At 39.9% G+C, this 17541-nt stretch overlaps 1 protein-coding gene across 7 annotated transcripts in view; it reads left to right on the forward strand.

Moving 5' to 3' along the window:
* Nucleotides 1-387: 387 nt before the first annotated feature.
* LOC136228059 (pyrroline-5-carboxylate reductase-like) overlaps nucleotides 388-17541 on the forward strand; it is a 32698-nt gene continuing 15544 nt past the window's right edge. For 3 of the 7 annotated variants that reach the window (XR_010688396.1, XR_010688399.1, XR_010688398.1), the window contains exons 1-4: nucleotides 388-775; nucleotides 1794-1901; nucleotides 2004-2114; nucleotides 2188-2274. Coding sequence is in view for 2 of the 7 variants with exons in the window: in XM_066016888.1 (XP_065872960.1) it covers nucleotides 461-775; nucleotides 1794-1901; nucleotides 2004-2105 (525 nt within the window). In the remaining 5 variants the exon portion in view is untranslated. Of the gene's footprint in view, nucleotides 776-1793; nucleotides 1902-2003; nucleotides 2115-2187; nucleotides 3179-7267; nucleotides 8035-14443; nucleotides 14498-17541 lie in introns of those variants that run through there. The other 4 variants (XR_010688400.1, XR_010688397.1, XM_066016888.1 and 1 more) reach the window with 4 other exon arrangements.

Below are 17541 nucleotides of genomic sequence, written 5' to 3' on the forward strand. Positions count from 1 at the left end.
GTTAAGAGGGTAAATAAGATATTCGATGAGTGGAGAAGGGGTAAAATGATAAATTTGGACAAGTTAAGGGGTAAAAAATACCATTTTTATGGAGTTAATTGGGTAAATAGGACATTCGATGAGTTGGAGGGGTAAAATGACCAATTTGGACAAGTTAAGGGGGCTAAAGAAGCATTAAGTCTTATAATTTATACATTAATTGCAAATATTTTCAAGGCATCCGAGAGCAGTACAAAAAAATCAGAGTTTTAGTGGTTTTTTTATGGCAGCATTTTGGTTGACTGTCTCAATAGGCTTTTGGCAATTTATTTTTGTGATCCACTGGGCTTTAATATTGAACATAGTGTAAAGCCCATGACTAAAGCAATTAGGTTATTTCACTTAATCTTCTATGGGCATACGTACGATCTCTTCACCGCGATTTTGAAGCAAATGTCTTCCTATCAAATTCGCGATTTTGATGCAAATGATTTCCTCTCAGATTCGATTCGCATATAGTGTAGATCGGAGCAAGTTCGGAACGAAGAGCAGAAGGCATTGTCTAAAGATTAATCCTGCATTCTGCTCAACAACAATTGTGGAGATTATTCCAATTCCAATTGAAACTTACAAACTAGGGTTTATCGGAGCTGGAAAAATGGTTGAGAGTATAGCAAAAGGAGTTGCTCAATCAGGAGTTCTACCTCCTTCTCGCATTCGTACAGCTCACTCCTATCCTGATCGATGCTCTGCCTTCGAGTCCTTCGGCGTTAAAGTTTTCCCTCACAACAATGATGTAATTATTGATTCTTCTTTTCGCTATTGAATTTATTTATTTTGTTATATCATTACGCAAAATGATCTGGTTTTACAATCCTGGAAAGTTTGGAACCCTGTTGTTGAGTAGGATGTAGGCATTTGATCATTGAAAAAACAAAAGCGATCCCTCTTTTGGAAGAGGGTAGTACAGGGTTTCAATTTCATGAAGTCTAACTGGGTGATTATTGTTGTCCTGTTTTTGTTTTTTTTTTCAATCATCCGGTGTTAATTTTATGAAATATTTGCATTTTTCCTCTTAGACATATTATTTTATGAAATTATCCTTCACATATAGCAATTAATCACATTTCGTGCAATTTAGACGGATGTTAGTGTGTATGTGAGGAGACCTTCTAAATCGCGGGTGAGATGATTAATCACATTTTATGTTGTAATTGCTATTCAAGCTCAATGTGCTTACTCTTCCTACCGCATTGCTTGCAACTTGTGCTTCATTTGATTGATATGTGCGAGTTTGTGTTTTAATGTTTGGTGTCTGAGTCGGAGGAGGGTTGGAGGATCGACTAGAAGTAAAAGTATATGAATTATCGTTTTGACACTGCAAAAGAAGTTTTGAACATTTCATTTTCTGCATTTGTAAAATGCAATGGCCTTGGATTTTCTGTTTCATATGACTGCTCCAGTCGTGCTAATACACTCTGCACATTTTCATGCTTCTTAGATATGCAGACAATGGTTTCTTTCAAATGCATCTCACTTTTTATTCTGTTGTATCATTGAAACCTGTATATTAGGCGACCAAAAAGGTTTATGCTTTGCGCTTCCTTGACATATTTTAGTAATTTATAGATTTTAGGAAATAGATTTGCACCTCCAACCAAGACTCCTCAATCATGTATACAATGGTAGTGATTCATGAGGCATATGATTGGACAGTTGTAATTGCAAAACTTTATTTGCAAATTAAGGACATGATCTTCTATTTGTATTTTCAACCCTCATCTCTAGTTAATTTTAGTGCTTCTTGTTTGTAGGTGTTGGGCATCCAGCAGGAGCATGCCATAAAGGAAATGAGTGTCAAAGGTGCTCACACTGAAGAGCTAAAGCATACCCAACTTATAGCTGAAAATGAGATGAGGGAGGTAATGTCAGAGGTGTATATAGCTTCAGGTTCTGTTAACATGAAATTAAAATGCTTGAGTTACTGATCATATGATTTTTTTTCTTCTTCTTAATTTTGGCAGAAAACCATGCAACTGAGGAATGAACATGATGTTCAGATGAAAGCTTTGAGGACTGAGCATGAAGATGAGTGCAAGAGGCTACAAGAGGAATTGAATCTTTAGAAAACCAAGGTATGAAGTTTTGTCAACTGCTACAATTTAAAAAACTGAGTCCTGGATTTAGTTTTATTATGCTACATTACAGGAAGACAGACATAGGTCTCTGTTGCAATTGCAGTGGAAAGTGATGAGTGATAAGCCAAGGAATGATCAAGAAGTGACTTCGAAAGAGGTTGGCATGCTTACCTCATACATTTTCATGTCCTTCCTTTCCTCCTCACACATTCAATTCAAGAGTTTGACATTCTTTCACCATGGAACGTGTTAAGGTTACATATAACGAAGAGTCCGTTTTTACTTGTAGAGGTTGAATTTACTCTGAAAGAAGTGAAATTTCTATTTCTACTCTTAACTGTACCCCCTTACAAGGATTTCATTCAATTCACTAGAAGCGGCCATATGGATATATCTCCCATTTATCAGGAGTGACGAATGTTCAATCTAACATTAACTATTCTGCAATTACTTTATGTGATACCCAACTCTGCTCTCACACACCCCAAGGCCTCCCCTATAGTGGATCGTGCTCGCACGGAATCAAAGCATCACACTTCATAATCTAGAATCACTAATTAATGAATGTTTGAGTCTGAGGATTAGTTATACCTACTAATACCAATGAGATGAACAATTGACACTCAGATAAATCAATCCATACTGTTATTTCAAGTCGGATACCAATCCGAATGAACTCCTTCATCGGATCCATGTAACTCTCTAGATATCTCTATATCTAAAGCTTATGAGATCAACTCTCTGTCTCGATAGAAATCACTGTTACATGCAAGTCTCGACAGTAATATATCAACTCCTATAACACATTGATGAAAAATACAGCGGAAATATAAAATTTTTAACCTATTTCCTTTTTCCAAGATCCGTTAATCATTATTTCATATAAGGAAGGATAGAAGATAATACCTTTCAGAAGAACTATCTATTGTTGCTAGCGAAGTGCCCTCAACTCTAGATCCGAGTTCACGAGCACAAAACAAAACACAAGATCAAACAAGTTAGAATTCAACCGATGAATAGCAACCAAGATAGATTGCCTCTAATTAATCAACACAAGATCAAGGGTAAAGATAAAGAGATGAAAATCAATTGATCGGAAGCAAGCGATGAAAATCAATCCACTACGGTAGATGTTCGAATTTCTCTCTCCTCGATTAGACTAGGGTTGACGAAGTTTACATAATTGGGAGGGGGGGCTTATATAACCTTTTGAATCAAAACCCTAGTTAGACAGGATTAGGTTATTAATTAAGAGTTGTATCCGAAATAAAACTCTTATTTATTATTATCTTTAATTATATCTAAATATTAATTATAAGATAATATTATCTTATTTAATAGGATAATAATTAGAAGTAATTTAATCATAATAAACCTCTAATTAAATTATCCTATAATTAATTTAATCCACAATTATAATCTAATTAAAATTGTTAAAATCAAGTTAATTATTTATGTAACACATAAAAATCGCCCCCCCCCTCATGTATTGGGCCTTAGTGGACTCATTTGGGCTTGCATCAATTAATTAAGATCCATTCCTCTTTTTGGTTCAAAGTCTTATGTGTGATACATTAGGTTCTTATTACTACTAGCCGTATACAACCATTAAATTAATTTCCCAAAATTACATTTAATCTTTGTATAACGGAATGAGTGCGCGAACTATGATAGGTAGAACCCTAAACATTCCCCCAGAGTTATAAGAAGACTGGTTGATTCCGTTGTTGGCCTTTCTGTATTAGTTCCAATATAATTCGATCATTTATCAACTACATCATTGAATAGAATCTTATGACTATGGATTATGTCAAGTCACATATAGCGTGACGTTCGTTTTACTTATACAGACCGAGTTAACTCCGAATAGATAGGTTAAGTGAAATCTCCATTTCAAGTCTTAACCTATCACCTTGCAAGGATTTAGAGTTAAGTCTTCCACAAGTGATCCTTGGACGTATCTCCCATTTATCAGGACTAACAAATGCTCAATCTAATGTAAACTATCCTGCAATTACTTCATGTGATACCCAACGTATGCCCGCACACACCCCAGAGTCATCTCTGTTATGGATTGTGTTTGAACAGAGTCAAAGCATCACATTTCATAATCCAGAATCACTAATTAACATTCCTTTGAGTCTGAGGATTACTTATACCTATTAATACCAATGAGATGAACAGGTGACATAGGATAAATCCATCCATTCTGTTATCTCAAGTCGGGTCCCCAATCCTAATGAACTCCTTCACTGGATCCACGTAATTGTCTAGATATCTGCATATCTGAAGCTTGTGAGATCAGCTCTCTGTCTTGATATAAAACATTGTTACATGCAAGTCTCTACAGTATTATGTTAATCCCTATTCAAAACATATTACTTGACTTGGGCTGGTTTCAAGTTTATTAGTTTATTATAATGTTTTGTCTCACTTCATGCTTGTATGAACATTTTATAATCACTTTAAATAAACTTAGGGATTTCCTTTTATTTAGACTTATTTAGTTCTTAAAAGTAATTGCCTTTATATAGTTTGAAACCATATCTTATTAAAACAAATGATATAAAGAACAATTCATTTACAGCTGGTTTATATCCTAGAACAATTAACTATAGCACACTAAACCCCAACACACATTACTTGACTTGGGTTGATTTTAAGTTTATTGGTCTATTATAAAGTATAGTCTCATTGCATGCTTGTATGAACACTTTATAACTACTTAAATAAACTTAGGATTACTTTCTTTATGAAAGATTAATGCCTTTTATATATAGTTATACTATATCTTATTAAAACAAATGACTAAATAAAAAAAAATTATTCATTAATATTTATATCTTAAAAGAATTGTCTATAGGACATAAACCCTAACAAGATGAAGATTGGAATCTTCTGGACAAACAAGCCCTCGGAGTTATTCGATTGCTGTTATCTTGCAATGTTGCTTTTAATATAGCAAAGGAAAAGACCACAACAGGTCTTATGAAAGATCTTTCTATATGTATGAGAAGCCATATGCCTCTAATAAAGCTCATTTAATGAGGTAGTTATTCAATTTGCGGATGACGGAAAGCGCGTTGGTAGCTCAACATCTCAACGAACTTAATTCAGTTACAACTCAATTAAGTCCAGTCGAAATTGAATTTGATGATGAAGTATGTGCATTAATACTTTTGTGTTGTCTGCCTACTGTCATGGCTGTGAGTAACTCATCGGGAAGCAATAAGTTAAAGTTTGATGATGTTCGTGATCTGGTTCTCAGTGAAGAGATCCGACTAGAGAGTCGGGTGAATCATCCACCTCTTCAGTTTTGCATAAAGAGTCAAGAGGAAGAAATTCAACCAGAAATAATGGTCGTGGATGATTAAACTATCAAAGGAAATCCAGAGATAGGAGATCAAAATCGAAGAGTATTGAGTGTTGGAATTGTGGGAAGACTGGGCACTATAAAAATTAGTGCAGGAGTCCACCGAAAAAACAGGAGACGAAGGCATATGCAAATGTTACTTCTTCCTTAGAAGGAGATGATGCGTTGATATGCTCTTTAGAGAGAAATGAAGAGTCTTGGGGTTTAGACTCTAGGGCATCATTCCATGCTACTTCAAGGAAAGAATTCTTTGAGAGGTATGTCCCTGAAACCTTGGAAAAGTATAACTTGGTGATGATAAACAATGTGATATTGTTGGTAAAGGTGTAGTGAAGATTAAGTTAAACGGATCGATTTGGGAGTTGAAGGATGTCAATCATATTCCCAATCTAAGAAAGAGCTTGATCTCAGTAGGCTAGTTGGCCAGTGAAGGTTACACTACAAACTTCCAAGGTGATAGTTGGAAGATTTTAAAAGGTTTAATGACAGTTGCGCATGGTAAAAAGACTGGTACTCTTTATATGACAACGTGGTTGTGTTGTTCAGTTGCAGTTGCAATAGGTAATGAAGGTTCTAATATGTGGCACCAATGACTTGGACACATGAGTGAAAAGGGGGTGAAGCTTATGCATTCAAAGGGGAAACTCCTATGTCTACAATTAATTAAGATTGACATGTGTGAGCAATGTATACTTGGAAAGCAAAAGAGGGTAACCTTTCAAACAAGTGGTAGAACCCCAAAGAAAGGAAAGTTAGAGCTTGTTCACTCCGATGTATGGGGACCAACAACTACTTCATCAATTGGTGGAAAACACTACTTTGTAAAACATAAGTCTGAAGTGTTTGAGGCGTTCAAGAGGTGGAAAGCTATGGTTGAAAATAGGACATGTTTGAAGATTAAAAAGTTAAGATCTTACAATGGTAGTGAATATGAAGAAACTGCATTCATTTATTTTTTTTACTATGAGCATGGAATCGGGATGGAGAGAACCGTTCCAGGTACACCTCAACACAATGGTGTAGCTGAGCGTATGAATCGAATGTTGATAGAAAGAGCCAGAAGCATCCATATACAGTCAGGTCTACCGAAGCATTTCTGGGCTGAAGCCATCAACACGGTAGCGTACTTAATCAATTGAGGACCATCGACTCCATTAGAATACAAAATACCAAAGGAGGTATGGAGTGGAAAAGAGATAAACTTGATCCTAAATCCAAAAAAAAAAATGCACTTTCATTGCCTATGGAGGGGATGAGTTTGGATACCGCATCTGGGATGATGAAAACAAAAAGGTGACCCGTACTAGAGATGTAATTTTCAATGAAAATTCATGTATGAGGATATACATAAAATTGACGCTAACGGCTCAGATAAGAGTGTGGGCCAATATTTGTAGAAGAAGATTATGTCCTGGAGACTATAATGACAGTAGTATGCCGCAATCTAGCACACCACAACCTCCTAGTCCCACTCTTATACTTAGGAGGAGTACTCGACCTCATGTGCCTAATAGAAAATATCTAAATTATCTGTTATTGACCGATGAAGGGGAGCCTAAATGTTATGACGAAGCATTGATAGGGGTGTTTCGTCCCTATCTTTTAGCGTGATTTACGGTTTAGTTTTAGATGAAATAAATAAGTTTAATTGCAAAATATAGTGTTTTAAATAAAATAACGAAATAAAAATAAATTCCATACTTTCGGATAATTTTCCTTATTTTTTATTAATTTAGAAAACGTCAAGCTAACTCGGCTCTCGAGAATTGTATTTCAGGTACGAGCAAGGAGTGAAATTCTACCAACATACGCGGGGCGTATCTCCCTTCAGGCGGGGCGTGGAACACTTGGTCAGAAATAATTGTTCAATCCGCAGGCACCACGTGGGATCTAGTCACCAATACGCGGGGCGTACCAACCACCACGCGAGGTGTGGAACATGTGTCAGAAATGATAAGCCTAATCCTGAAAGTCAGACTGCATGGTCTCCCTGAGTCAACTACCCTACGCGGGACGTACCACCTTACACGCGGGACGTGTAAGGAAGTTCTTCAATCCAAAAGGCTCAGAAACTTATTTACGCGAGGCGTGCTTCAGCTACGCGGTGCGTAAAAGGCCTAATTCAAGCAATAAAATCTCAGAAACTCAAACACGTGAGGCGCACCCCAGTCTACGCGAGGCGTGATTGAGACAACAAGATCTGGATTTGGTCCACATGCAGGAGATTTTTGACGGAATGGGCAATTACGCAGGGCGTACTCCACTATACGCGAGGCGTGTCATGGGAAATCTGTAGAAAATCATGTTCCTCCATGCTTGTATCTTATGAAATTACAACTTTACCCTAGCTTGATGTGTATAAATAAGTTTGACTAGCACTCATTTAGCCATCTTTGATCATCTCTTTTACCTTACACATCTTAGACTTTGTATGCACTTTTTGATTCTTAATATAGTTCTTGTTAGATAGTTTGAGATTTTAGTTTACATAGCAATTCTCTTCCACCTTGAAAGCTTGTTCGTTGATCCCGGCATTTCGTCAAAGTTCCGTTCCATCTCCGTTCACCAAGCTCGAAAGTTCCACATCTAAGTCCTAAGAGACGGCCTTGAGTCCGGTTAGCTAGTTTCGAGGGTGGATTCTTCCCTTTTCACTTGCTAATTAGCTTGTACTCTTCCTATGTACTAGGCTTGGTTGTATTTCACATTTACATTCTTCATATTTATAATTTATGATTCATAATCTCTCTCTATATATTTGTGTTGATGGTTGTTACTTGTTTTGATACTCATAATTGATTATTGTGTAAGAGAACGCGATTTCCGACGCCATTCATGCTATCTTTAGGAATTCATATAGTTGTTGCCTTACCGGAAGTGACGCTCCGGAAACCGTAGGAATTGACAAACCACGGAACTTATGGGCCCTAATTTCTGGTCCCAAGCATTAGACACGCCTTGACTAGGAACCACATAGTCTAAGTACCTCACGGATCGGTCACACTACACGTAGTCGTCATTGCAAGAGTAAAACATTAACCGTTTACATATTGAGTGTCATTATTTGTCATATTTATAACTTATCGCCATCCATATCATTTCGTAAGAGTTTTGCTATATAAACTTGTCTCACCCGTAGTTAGGAGTAGTTTGTAGTTGTTCCCCGAATCAACTCAAAGTATTCACCTCTTAGATAACGTATAAAACTGAGTCGTCTAATACTTGTAATTATAAATCTCGTGGATTCGATACCCGGTCTTAACCGGATTATTACTTGGTACAACGGGGTACACTTGCCCCTAAGTTGTGGCGTATAGTAGAGCTAGAGCATTTAGAAAGATCACATCCATAGTCATAACGCACTTATCATAATATAAATATTTCGTCGTAGAAACTCTACCGTACGTTATACGACCCCATCAAGTTTTTGGCGCCGTTGCCGGGGATTTATAATTTCTTGCAATATTAGACAAAACCGTTTTATTGTTAGTCTGGGCATTATTTTTGTATAAATTGTTCATATATACTTTTTATATATACTTTGTACTAACCACATTTTTTTTCTTGTTTATAATTACTTTCTTTATTTATTTTATGCACACCCGATCTCGGAGTGATTCTCTCGTTCCTATTGATCTTGAAATTGAAAGTACTCTTTGTAGAATTCAGAGAGAGAAAATGGCAAACCTCAACAATGAACCTAACCAGCCCGAGGTCAACCAAAGGCCGCTGGTGCAACCCGTGAATAACAACCGCAATGGTGGAGGCAATGACGTGCGCTCGATGATGGAGATTCTTGCTCCGCACCGTCCCCAAAACCGCAATGGAATCATTTCCCCCACCATTCCAGCCCACACATATGAAATAAAGACTAGCATGATCCAACTAATCCAACAACTTGGTCAATTCGGAGGGGAACCCCATGAAAACCCTAATGAACACCTTGATAAATTTCTTATGTGTGCCGAAACTTCTCGGCAAAACGGGGTTCCGGTTGAGGCCATCCAACTAAAGTTGTTTCCTTTCTCTTTGATAGGACAAGCGTTGGAGTGGTTGCACTCGTTGGAGGCGGGATCGATCACGTCATGGGAGGAGCTCGAGAAGGAGTTCCTTTCGTACTACTTACTGCCTTCCAAGACGGTTAAGTTGAGGAACGATATCACATCCTTTAGCCAACTTGAATACGAGGCCCTCCATTCAGCTTGGGCTAGGTTCCGGAAGTTGCTCCGAAACTGCCCCCACCATAACATCCCTAAGCATGATTTGGTAAGTACCTTCTACCATGGTTTAACTCCCACTAATCGTGCAACTGTTGATTCCGCCGCAGGTGGGGATTTGTTTCGAAAATCGGCAAGCGAGGCTTACGAGCTCATCCACGAATTAGCTAGGAAGAGTATCCAATGGCAAGAGGATCGGCTTGCCGGACCCTCGCGACATCAAACTTTTGCCATAGAAGACGAGGCTCCTAAGATCTCCATGAATGAGATGAATAAAAAGGTAGACGCCTTAAAGGCGCAATTGAGCCTCCAGAATACAGCACAAGTCCTATTGTGCTCACATTACAGTGGCAACTGCCATGGCAAGGATTGTCAAGCCGGAAGTCCTTTCACCGGTGATGCCGAGAGCGTAAGTTATGTATGAGGACAACCAAGGTATAATTCTAATCACAACTCCTTTCACAACTCGAATGCTCATCCCCACCGTGATAATAATAATAATAGCGGATGGAGACCTCAACACCAACACCCAAGTTTGTCTTATGGCAACAATCAAAAGGTGTTGAAGCCCCCATCCGGATTCCATAATGAGTTCATGGAGCAAGGTTCGGGCCAATCCCCAACGCCCAAGGAGGACAAAGTCCTCAACCTCCTAGCAATGCGCAAGACTCTACGGTAATTGATCTCCTCAAGGAGATATCTTCCCGTCTTGCTGACAATGAAGCTTTTTGCAGGGATTTGGGACATCAAGTGGCCCAATTAAGTCGCCAACAACAAGAGAGACAACATGGGTTTCTCCCGACTAACACCGAGCAAAACCCGAGACCCAAGAACCGGGAGACCGCACAAGCAATAACTCTCCGTAGTGGTAAGGGTTTGGAACCACCGGTTCCAAAGGCGACTCCAACCGCTCCAAAGGTAAGTGACGAACTGGAAGTGGTAAGCAACCCCGGTTCGGTTCCAAAACCCACGACTTCCTCGGATAAGAATAAGAATGTGTGTGATCCAATTGGGGTCTATGTACCGAAGCTCCCTTTTCCACAACGACTTAAAAAGGAAAAATTGGACCATCAATATGGCAAGTTTTTGGAAATCTTTAAGAAACTTCACATTAACATTCCGCTTGCGGAGGCATTAGAACAAATGCCCACCTATGCGAAGTTTCTTAAGGAAATCCTCGCCAAAAAGAGGAAGTTAGAATACAACGAAATGGTAGCGCTTACGGAGGAATGCTCCGCGATTATAACGAATAAACTCCCACCTAAACTCAAGGATTTAGGAAGTTTTTCTATCCCATGCACGATTGGAAATGTTGAGTTTAGTAGAGCTTTATGTGATTTAGGTGCTAGTATCAATCTAATGCCTTTGTCTGTGTTTAGGAAGCTCGGCTTGGGAGAGCCAAAGCCTACCAATATAACGCTTCAATTGGCCGATAGATCCATTGCCCGGCCTAAGGGAGTTGTGGAGGATGTCTTAGTGAAAGTGGACAAGTTCATTTTCCCCGCCGATTTTGTGGTGCTCGACATGGCGGAAGACGATTCGGTACCAATCCTCCTAGGACGATCATTTCTTACAATGGGTATGACTCTCATTGATGTCCACGAAGGTAAGCTCATCCTACGGTTGCAAGACGAAGAGGTAGAGTTTAACGTGTACAACTCCATGAAATTCTCGTCTCATACCATGGAGGATTGCAACTTTTTAAATTCCGTAGACTCTATTGATCTTTTTGTTGAGGATTTTTGTGATAGGTCTTCAACGGGAACCTCTTCGGAAATAGATGGTAATGAGCATTTGGATGAGGAGCCATTGAACAAGCCATTTGAGTACTCCTCCGAGATTGAACAATGTTTGTTGGCAAGGAGCCGGTTCGAGGGTTTGGACCGGGATAGAAAAGCTAAATCAAAGTCATCTCTCGAAGAGCCTCCGACTTTGGAACTTAAACCCTTGCCTCCTAATTTAAAATATGTGTTTTTGCAACCTCCTAATTTCTTACCCGTTGTTATATCTTCACTTTTGACAGCGGAAATGGAGGAAGCATTGGTTGCGGTGTTACAAAAACACAAGGGCGCATTTGGATGGACCATTCACGACATTAAAGGAATTAGCCCCACCATTTGCACACATCGCATCTTTATGGAGGACAAAGTCAAACCCTTCGTGCAGCCGCAATGATGACTTAACCCCAACATGAAAGAGGTAGTGAAGGCCGAGGTAATCAAACTCCTCGACGCATGTATAATCTTTCCTATCTCCGATAGTCCGTGGGTTAGTCCGGTCCAATGCGTTCCCAAAAAGGGGGCACTACGGTGATGGAAAATGATCAAGGGGAATTAATTCCCACACAAAAGATAACAGGGTGGCGAGTATGCATTGATTATAGGAAACTTAATGAAGCCACCCGAAAAGATCATTTTCCCTTACCGTTCATTCACCAAATGTTGGAAAGAATGGCGGGACATAAATTCTTTTGTACCCTCGATGGCCTATCCGGCTATATGCAAATCCCCGTTGATCCTTCGGATCAAAAAAAGACGACATTTACTTGTCCATATGGGACATTTGCATATAGGCGGATGCCGTTTGGGCTTTGTAACGCTCCCACCACCTTTCCACGATGCATGACGACTATATTATCCGAGATGATTGAGGATTTCATGGAAGTCTTCATGGACGATTTTTCTGTTTTTGGGTCGTCCTTCGAAATTTGTTTGAGCAATCTTGATAAAGTCCTTCAACGTTGCGAGGACACTAACCTAGCTCTTAGTTGGGAAAAGTGTCACTTTATGGTTCAAGATTGTATTGTTTTAGGACACAAGGTGTCCGAGGAAGGAATCGCGGTCGATCCGGCCAAGATTGAGGTGATTGAGAAATTGCCTCCTCCAATCAATGTTAAAGGGATTCGGAGTTTCTTAGGTCATGCGGGGTTTTATAGGCGATTCATTAAAGATTTTTCTAAAATAGCAACCCCCTTGACCCAACTCCTCTTAAAGGATGCGGAATTTAGTTTTTCCTCCGAATGTTTGCTTGCATTTAACACGCTAAAGGAAAAACTAATTAATGCACCCATCATGGTGAAACCCGATTAGAGTCTCCCCTTTGAACTTATGTGTGATGCGAGTGATTTGGCTCTAGGTTCTTGTTTGGGCCAACGGGTGGATAAAATTTTCTGCCCCATTTTTTATGCGAGCAAAACGCTCAATGACCACGCAGCTCTCAAGTACCTAATTACTAAGCAGGATGCCAAACCACGATAGATACGGTGGATTCTACTCCTACAAGAATTTGACATCGAAATTAGGGATAAAAAAGGAGTGGAGAATGTCATAGCCGACCATCTTTCCTGATTACAAAGCGAGCAAGCCGCATCTCCGAAAGTTGTGGAGATCAAGGAGACCTTTCCCGACGAAACTCTCTATGCGGTAACACCTTTACATTGGTACGCCGATATGGCGAACTTCAAAGCCGGTAATATTCTTCCCCCGCACCTTACTTACGAGCAGTGTAGGAAGTTCTTTCACGACGCTAAGAACTATTTTTGGGAAGAACTTTACTTGTTTAAATCTTGTGCTGATAATATCATTCGTAGGTGCATACCGGAAGAAGAGGTAAATCATGTGTTGCATATGTGTCACACCTAAGAGCCGGGGGGGCACTTTGGCCCTAGTCGGACCATGGCAAAGGTTCTACAATGTGGTTTTTATTGGCCTACCTTGTCCAAGGATTCCCAAGACTTCGTCAAATCATGTGACGCTTGTCAACGGAGCGGGAACATCTCCCGTAAACATGAAATGCTCCAACAAGGGATCCTAGTTTGCGAACTTTTTGATGTTTGGGGGATAGACTTTATGGGGCCTTTCCCTAAGTCGCATAAAAACTCCTACATTCTTGTGGCGGTTGACTATGTCTCCAAATGGGTGGAGACTGTTGCCTTACCCTCAAACGACTCTAAGCTAGTAGGGAAATTTGTAAAGAAAAACATCTTTACTCGGTTTGGAACCCCTCGAGCCATCATTAGTGACGGGGGTTCCCACTTTTGCAATGGCTAATTCGACCAACTCTTACAAAAATACGGGGTTGCACACCGAGTCTCCACACCCTACCATCCGCAAACTAGCGGGCAAGTCGAGGTTTCTAACCGCGAACTAAAACGTATCTTAGAAAAAACGGTTAGTTCCTCTAGGAAAGATTGGAGCCTAAAGCTCGATGACGCTCTTTGGGCCTACCACACGGCGTTTAAAACGCCTATCGGGATGTCTCCTTATCATTTAGTTTTCAGGAAATCGTGTCATTTACCGGTGGAATTGAAAAATAAGGCCTATTGGGCTCTGAAATTTTTAAATTTTGATGTGCAGGCCGCGAGGGACTAACGTCTCCTCCAACTCAATACCCTTGATGAACTTCGTCTCGGTTCGTACAAAAATGCCAAGATTTACAAGAAACTTATGAAGAAATGGCACGATAAGCACGTGCAAATCAGGTAATTCAACAAAGGAGACCAAGTCCTCCTATATAATTCTCGCCTCCGCCTATGATAGGGGTATTTTACCCCTATCTTTTAGGGTGATTTACGGGTTAATTTTGGATGAAATAAATAAGTTTAATTATAAAAATAGAGTGTTTTAATAAAATAACAAAATAAAAATAAATTCCGTACTTTCGGTTAATTTTCCTTATGTTTGATTAATATTAGAAAATAAAACATCAAGCTAACTCGGCTCTCAAGAATTGTATTTCAGGTACAAGGAAGAAGCAAAATTCATGCCAATACGCGGGGCGTATCATCCCATACGCGGGGCGTGAAACATCAAGTCAGAAATGATTGCCCTATCCACAGACACCACGTGGGATCGAGTCAGCATACGCGAGGCGTATGCCAACCTACGCGAGGCGTATAATCAAATGTCAGAAATAATTGCCTAATCCTGAAAAGTCAGACTGCATGGTCTCCCCGAGTCAACGATCCATACGCGGGGCGTACCACCTTACACGTAGGGCGTGTAAGGGAGTTCTTCAAAGCAAAAAGCTCAGAGACTCATTTACGCAGGGCGTGCCTCAAGCTACGCGCGGCGTAAAAGGACCAAATCAAGCAATAAAAAGTCAGAGTCTCAAACACGCAAAGCGCATGCCATTCCACGTAGGGCGTGTTTGAGACAACAAGATCTGGAATTGGTCCACATGCAGGAGATTTCTAACGGAATGGGCATACACGAAGGGCGTACACCACCATACGCGGGGCGTATCATGGGATTTCTGCACAAAATAATGTTCCTCCATGCTTGCACCTTGTGGAATTACAATCTTGCCCCTAGCTTGATCTATAAATAAGAGTGTCTAGCACTCATTTGATATACCATTAGAGAGAGCAAAAACTATACTTGTTTTGATTGTTGTAGTTTAGATTTGTTTTTAGGCTTTGTGTAACTAAACTCTTCCATCTCGAGAGCTTGTCCGTTGCTCCCGGCATTTCATCAAAGTCCCGCTCCATCTCCGCACACCAAGCTCGAGAGCTCCACCATTCAAGTCCTTAGAGACGGCTTTTGAGTCCGGTTAGCTAGTTCCAAGGGTGGATTCTTCCCTTTACACTTGCTAATTAGCTTGATCTCATCCTATGTACTAGGCTTGTTTGTGATCCATATTTACACTTTCCATATTTATAATTTATGATTCATAATCTTCTTTTCTATATATGTGTTGATGTTTGTTACTTGTTTTGATATTTATAATTGATTGTTGTGTAGGAGAACGCGACTTCCGACGCCATTCGGGCTATTTTTAGGGATTCATATAGGTGTTGCCTTACCGGAAGTGACAAACCGGAAACCGTAGGAGTTGACAAACCACGGAACTTACGGGCCCTAATTTCTGGTCCCAAGCATTAGACACGCCTTGACTAGGAACCACGTAGTCTAAGTACTTTACAAGTCAGTTTCTCTACACGTAGTCATCTTTGCACGAGCAAATCATCAACCGTATAAACATTAGAAGTCATTATTTGTCATAGTTATAACTTATCGCATTCATATCACTCCATAGAGTTTCGTTATATAAATTCGCCTCACTTGTAGTTAGGAGTAGTTTGTAGTTGTGTCTCACACCAACCTCAAAGTATTCACCGCTTAGATAACGTATAAAACCGAGTCGTTTAATACTTGTAGTTATAAATCCCGTGGATTCGATACCCGGTCTTAACCAGATTATTACTTGATACGACGAGGTACACTTGCCTCTAAGTAGTGACGTCTAGTAAAGATAGAGCACTTAGAAAGATCACATCCATAGTCATAGCGCAATCATCGTAATATACATTTCGTCGTAAGAAATACGACCACTAGACGGCACGCATCAGCCTATTCCCAGGAAAATTAAAAAGTCGGTGGTCGGGACCGTACACCGTTATTGAGGCCCACTCGTCCGGAGCAGTCGACATCCAAGGTTTCGACAACGCAACCCACCGGGTGAACGGCCACCGTCTGAAAATATACTGCGGAGGCACTTTTCCACAACACGGCGAAGCCACATTCCTCCAAACACCGTAAGCATGCGCACATCATGAGAAAGTCGAGCTACTCCGACTCTAAACGTAGCCTTGGTTTGCGTTCCTCAAACCCTTTGTTTATATGTATCATATCCGTTTGTTTTCCTTTTTTTTTATCTTCTTCAATTAAAATCAACGAAAAAAAAACAAATCCCATACTAATCCAAGTTTCTTACGCGGGGCGTACACACCAGCACGCCCCGCGCAGTTGAGTCTCTGGCACCATTTTGGCAAATCACGCAGGGCGTACTCCCTTTTATGCCCCGCGTGCGCGTCACTTTTCTTGCATAAAAAGCCCAGCAACTCAAACACGCGGGGCGCCCCTCTTACTGCGCCCCACGTATCTGCCAAAAATGGCTAAAAATGCACCTCCTACGCGGGGCGCCCCCCTGGGCACGCCTCGCGTAGGACCTGACCTTCAAGGGTCCTATTTTTACTTTAAATTCCATCTTTATTTTTGTTTTTGTTTTTCTTTTCTTTTGCGATGCCTTTGGAATAGGCGTCATTTTAATAACGCGGAGGGACGTGCAACCCCGCACTTACCGTTTGTTTTGCACTAACAAAAACAAAAATACAAAATTAAATAAACAACAAAATAATTAAACTAATTTATTGATTCTTTAATTTTTCTGACACACTACCCCCTCGGACATCAATTAAAAGTTCCGTTATTTGTCCTTAGATGTAAAGACATTAATACAAAGGATCGGTTTTAGTAAGAAATTTTAGTCTTAATTCTGAAACTCTAGAATTTATGCAAAGCCTAGGTTCGTACTAAACAAAAGCATTGAGTCCTAACCCACAGGTCATCTCCATAATGGAATTCAAAAAGGCAATAAAAACGGGATAGTTGAAAATTTGACGAGAACTTGAACGTACACGGTTAACCCGAAATTTTGTGAGGTAATTTTGAGCCTAAATGAGTTCGTACGAGAACTCTATTTCTTTCATAATTTTTCGAGAGCTTTGACTTCACTCGACCCATAGAGTTTGCACTTAATACCGGTTAAGTACACTTATTTTGGTTTAAATGGCAATAGATGATAAAACGAACCCACTTAGTCTAATTCTTTTTCTAAATTATTTTTCTCGTTTTCATCAACCTCTAGGAAACCCCCTCGAGCCTATTAACTGACTTTTCTTGTTAGTACCCTTTTAACAATTAACCCTTTTTTCTCTTGTTTAAATACCAACAAAATCAATTCGCACCCGAAATAAACCAAGGCCTTGATAAGTAAGCACCATAAGTTCTCGAGATGGTTTTTTTGCCGCTCTCAAAACAAAAAGAAAAAGAAAAAC

Source organism: Euphorbia lathyris, chromosome 4 (genome assembly GCF_963576675.1).
Source record: "Euphorbia lathyris chromosome 4, ddEupLath1.1, whole genome shotgun sequence".
Lineage (NCBI taxonomy): Eukaryota > Viridiplantae > Streptophyta > Magnoliopsida > Malpighiales > Euphorbiaceae > Euphorbia > Euphorbia lathyris.